This window comes from Muscardinus avellanarius (assembly GCF_963383645.1).
Source record: "Muscardinus avellanarius genome assembly, chromosome: 13".
Classification (NCBI taxonomy): domain Eukaryota; kingdom Metazoa; phylum Chordata; class Mammalia; order Rodentia; family Gliridae; genus Muscardinus; species Muscardinus avellanarius.
Window position 1 is genome coordinate 98,895,596 of NC_137799.1, and position 5,092 is coordinate 98,900,687.

Consider the following 5,092-nt stretch of genomic DNA (forward strand, 5'->3'; position numbering starts at 1 on the left):
GGATACTGGAGGTGGAACCCAGGGGTTTTTCTACCTCTGAGCTATACTCCCAGACCTACTTTATATTTTATTTGGAAACAGGGTCTCACTAAGTTGCTGAGGCTGGCTTCGACCTGTGCGATCCTTCTGTCTCAGCCTCCCAAGTGCAGGGATTACGAGCGTGCGCCGCCACGCCTGGCCCCATGCAGCACTGTTGAAGGCAGCGATGGCTCAACTGTGTGATAATTAGCAAGTATGCGGGACTTTCGCCTGCACCATCCCATGGGTTGTTAAAAGTATAATGCAATGTTGTGTTCATTAATACTGCACATTAAATGACCTCTTATTTATTTCATTCTAATTGCATTAAATATGCATTCATTAAAAAAAAAAGAAAAGAGGCCAGGCACGGTGGCACACGCTTGTAATCCCAGCATTCAGAAGGCTGAGACAGGAGGATCGAGGTTCGAGGACAGCCTCAGCTACTTAGTGAGGCCCTTTGCAACTCAGTGAGACCCTGTTTCCAAATAAAGAATAAATAATAGGGCTGGGTGTGTGGCTCAGAGATAGAAAGCCCCTGGATTTCATCCCCAGGACCACAAAGAGAGAGAGAGAGAGAGAGAGAGAGAGAGAGAGAGAGAGAAGTAAAGAGAAAAAGAAAAAAGAAATTCAGCACAAGCTCTGGGCCTGGGCCTATGTCCAAACTTGCACTTTCCCCCAACAGGTGGAAGATCCCCAGGTGGTCTCACTGCAGGCTTGAATCAGAGAAAGCCGAGCTGAGTTTCACAGGGCTGCCAACTCAAAGTCCTGGGGGGGGGGGCGGCAGGGGGGAGGCACTTGCTCTGTCCCGGTCCTGCTAACTTTACTCACTTAAGGGCAATTTTAAGTCATTGTGCTTTGTGTTTCCTCCAGCACATCATGGCAAGTGGCCATTTCCCCCAGTGCAGCTTGGTCTAGACCCCCACCCAGGAAGATGCCACCTCCGTGAGAAAAACTCAAGATGTGGTAGGACAGAGGGGAGCCCTGAGAGACCAGGCACCAAAGAGCTGAGGGCTTCCCTGGCTCCCTCCTCCCGGTCAGTGAAGGTTTTAAGAGCCCATAAATGGGAAACAGGAAGCTTTCTTTACAGGAAGAGCAATTAAGCGCCCGGCTTTCCTGTTGTCTTGCAAACGCTTACACAGTTGGGAGAGAGTTTTCAAAGCGCACTTGAGGCAAATCAGCCACCCAAGGACTGCTGATAATCAACAGAACATGCTTCTTAGAAAAACAGCGCAGCACCCTCCTTTCCCTGAAGGCTGCGGTCTGCTCGGCAGTGCAGCTGATGTCATCAAACCCCACGTGCACACCCCTTCCCAGAGCTAGTCAGAGACAGGAGCGAAGCCAAGACCCGCTGGCCTAATAAAAAGACCGATTCATCGGGGCCTCTCCCCCAGAGCCCTTTGCTAGAGACATGGCTCAAAACATTTCCAATCTTTGCCCCTGCAAGTCTCTAACAGGAAGGGTCGGGAGCAGCAGCCCTGTGAAGTGGGTAGAAACACTCAAAATAGGAGCTGGCAGATGCCAGCCTCACTCAGAATTGCCCAGACCTATTTATGTAGACGCTGCCTTCCAGTGTGTGCTCCGATCTTCTAGGTTCTATCACAGCCATGACAAAACGATGACTCACATTAAACGCAGACTCCGGTGTCATCCTTGATATTAATACCTTTGTAACAGTGCCTTGTCAGAGCAATTAAGAGAAGGTTCCTGAAAGCAGCAGCAGCAGCCCCCCCACCTCCCCACCCCCGGGGCCAAGGGACCACAAAGGGCAGGGTTGCAGAAGGCAGGCTCTTTGTGCAGGGCAGCAGCCGGCCTCCTGCAAGCCGCTCAGATAAGCAGCTGGCGTGGGGGGAGGGGCGGCCTGCGAGGCAGAGGTCACTGCTACCCTTCCCGCTGAGCCGGAGCCTGCACCCGCTCCCTTATCTCAAGTATGCTCGGGTCTTGCGAGTTTAGAATCTTCCTGCTAGGAGCGCAGCAGGAGCTAAACTGGTGTTCGGTGTCCCCTCCCCCACGCCCGCCCAGGAGCCGGCAGGTGCCCTGGGCTCCCTGGAGTTGCCTCTCTGAAACGCTCGCCCCCTCCCCAGACAGGCTCCCCTGACCTCGATTTAAAAAAAAAAAAAAAAGCATGTTTGTTTCAAGAAGTTTATTGTAAAATTCAAAGCTTCAACGGCAGTATCCTTAAAGAATAAATAAAGCATTGCCCGGATCCTTTTCGAAAAAGCAGTGCAGCCTGCTCCGAGTCCGTGCTGTTCCTGCAGCTGAGCCAAGTCCAGGCCCGCTCCGCCTCCCTCCTTCCTGAGAGCTCAGGCCGCTGAGTCACTCCAGCGTGGCCAGTCCGCGCTCCGGCCCTGCGGCCAGCGTCCCGCCTGGCCTTCCCGGCGGCCGGCTCCGAAGGGTCCTGGGCTCCACTGGGCTCCGCGGCCAGGCCCTCCTCGGAGGCCACGCTCCTCTCCCCGGCGCCCCGCCCGCGCCTGCTGCCGGCCAGTCCTCCACGCCGCCCTCGCCTGCCGCCCTCGCCGCTCCGCGAGCCTGCGGCGCCCTGGGCGCCCCGGGGCGTCACCACGTCGATCAGACCGAGGTGTCCGGCCGGCTGTCACTCGGGAAGGGTGATGTTGGGCACCCAGTCGTTGGCGCTGCGGCTCTGCTCGCAGAAGAGGTTGAGCTTCTCCAGGGCCGGGTCCTTCCACGCGTCCTCACTGGGGTTCTGCCGGAGAGCGCGGGTCAGCAGGCGGCCGCGGCCAGGGCCGGCGGGCCGGGCCGGGGGGGTCAGGGCCACACTCACCGAAATGAGGATGCAGTGCAGGTCGCCGGGCGCGCCCGCGCCCTCGCCGGCGCCCACGATGGCCGCCAGCCGCTGCACGTCGCCCACGCGCACGATGTCGATGTCGTTCTCGCAGCAGAAGGCCTGGATCAGCGTGAAGTGGATCTGCAGCGCGATGTCGCCCTCGTCCTCCTCGTCGGCGGCCAGCACGCAGAAAGTCACGCTGTCGGGGTCGCTGCGTGGGCAGATGGGCGGCAAGGTCAGGGCCGGGGTCTGCGGGGCCGCCCGCCCGCCGCGCGCCGAGGCGGCTCTGTACTCACACGTTCAAGACTTTGGCCGACTCGTAGACGCCGGCGGTGAGGCAGCCCTGCCGCTGAGCCGAGAGCAGCAGCTCGTGCAGCGCTTTCCCGGCACCCTGCATCCTGCAAAGAGCGAGCGGGTGAGCGGAGAGCGGCGGGCCTGCAGACAGCCCGGGCCGAATCCCAGCCTCTACCTGGCACCCGACGCCGCGCCCCGACGCTCCGGCCCGGGACGCCCCGACGCTCCGCTCCGGCCCCGGGACGCCCCGACGCTCCGCTCCGGCCCCGGGACGCCCCGACGCTCCGCTCCGGCCCCGGGACGCCCCGACGCTCCGCTCCGGCCCCGGGACGCCCCGACGCTCCGCTCCGGCCCCGGGACGCCCCGACGCTCCGGCCCCCGGGCGCACCTCCGGCGCCCCAGCCCTCGCTGGCCCCGGCGCCCCTGGCCCGGCCCCGGATCGCATCCCCGAAGACCCAGAACGCCGCCGCCAGACCCACCTGGCCGTGCTTTCCGGAACTGCGTCCTGGCCGCGGACTTCTTCCAGTGTCATGGTGCGTTCGACCCACAGCAAGGTTCCCAGAGCCTGGAGCGCAGGGCAGACGCGAGCTCCGCGCCGGCGCGCCCACCACCCGCGAGTGTGCGGACGGCCGGGCGCGCCCTTATATAGGGCTCGGGCCGGGCGCCGCCAGCTGGCGCGGCGCGGCGCGCTCATTGGCCGGCGGGCTTTCTGATGCAAATGAGGCGGCTCGTGCCAGAAGGCCACGTGGGGAGGAGCGGGGGATGACAATGCCGCAAATCTGCCGTTCTGCCGGGTGTTACCAGGCAGACTGGAGCCTGCAGATTTCATCGCGCCTCCTTTTTTTTAAGTCCATAAAAGGAAAAAGGTTTAAAAAAAAAAAAAAAGCTTGTTTGATAATACGACGCCGCCACTTGCGAATCGCGCGCTTGGAGAGGCTGGACAATTCTGGTTTGCATTTATTTTCATTCTTGTCTTGCATCAATTGCAAGTCGATGAGGCCGGTGCATCGAAGGCGAAATGAAGGTGAAAGCGAGCAGCTGTAGTGTGGGGCTTGCAAAAGGCTAGCGCCCCCCCCCAAAAAAAAAGAGACCCTCGGCCCCCGCAGCTGACGCCAGCGGCGCCTGCTCCGCGCCCTCGAGGTCGCGCTGGAAGGTCGCAGCCCACCAGGCCGCCCGGGCGGGCAGCCCCGCTGGGCGCCGGGAGGACCAGCAGATTGCGGCCGGCGCGCGCCGCTCGTTTGCATCTCTATGCAGAGCGCACAATAGCTGAGGTCTGGCGTGTGGCGGTCTGCGGTGGGGACAATCGGGGTTTTCTCTCCCTAGCTGCGGGTCCACCTGCCGCCGGCTGCGGTGGGCAGGGCCCCGCCGCGCGTGGGGGTCTCGGGGTTGCCTGGCGCGTGGGGTCGGGCGGCTCCTTGGAGCCCCCCCATGGCCCTGGCAGGCGAGCCGGGTGGCCACGCGCGTCGGAAAGGGCGTGGGGCGCACAGTCAAGAATTCCTTTCCCCGGGCGCCACCTACAGGCCGGCTGGAAAGATGCTCCCCCCCCCCAGCACCCAGACACCCTTCCTTTGATGGTTCCTAGCCTGGGGCGCTCAGAGACCCGTCAGGCGCCTGTCCAAGATGGGCACACACGGAACTCAGGGTAACTGCGCAGAACGCACCCAGGTGGAGCCAGGGTTACCCCGGAGGAGGGGTAGGGGAGCGAGAGGAGATGCCACCCAGTACTGACTGAGAAGGAGCCATTTGGGAAATGCTTTAATTACTTAAACGCGCATTGTAAACCAGGCGTAGTGGCACGAGCCTGTAATCCCAGTATTTGAGAGGCTGAGACAGAATGATTGCAAGTTTGAGACCAGCAGTCTCAGCAACTTATAACCGGCTTGGTGGTGCAGGCATTCGGGAGGCTGAGACGGGAGGTTCGCAGACAGCCTCAGCTACTTAGACTCTTTGCAACTCAGTGAGACCCTGTTTCAAAATAAAAAATAGGGCTGGGGG

At 61.1% G+C, this 5,092-nt stretch overlaps 1 protein-coding gene across 1 annotated transcript; it reads right to left on the bottom strand.

Annotated features, from left to right (window-relative positions):
* Window positions 1-2,611: 2,611 nt before the first annotated feature.
* Window positions 2,612-3,643, bottom strand: GADD45G (growth arrest and DNA damage inducible gamma; the record flags this gene model as incomplete). The annotated part of the gene is made up of 4 exons (XM_080709212.1): window positions 3,577-3,643; window positions 3,100-3,201; window positions 2,801-3,014; window positions 2,612-2,722 (listed from the first exon to the last, which is right to left on the bottom strand). Exons 1-4 carry the CDS (start codon window positions 3,627-3,629, stop codon window positions 2,612-2,614), a joined length of 480 nt encoding a protein of 159 aa, XP_080565338.1. The 5' UTR covers window positions 3,630-3,643.
* Window positions 3,644-5,092: the final 1,449 nt, after the last annotated feature.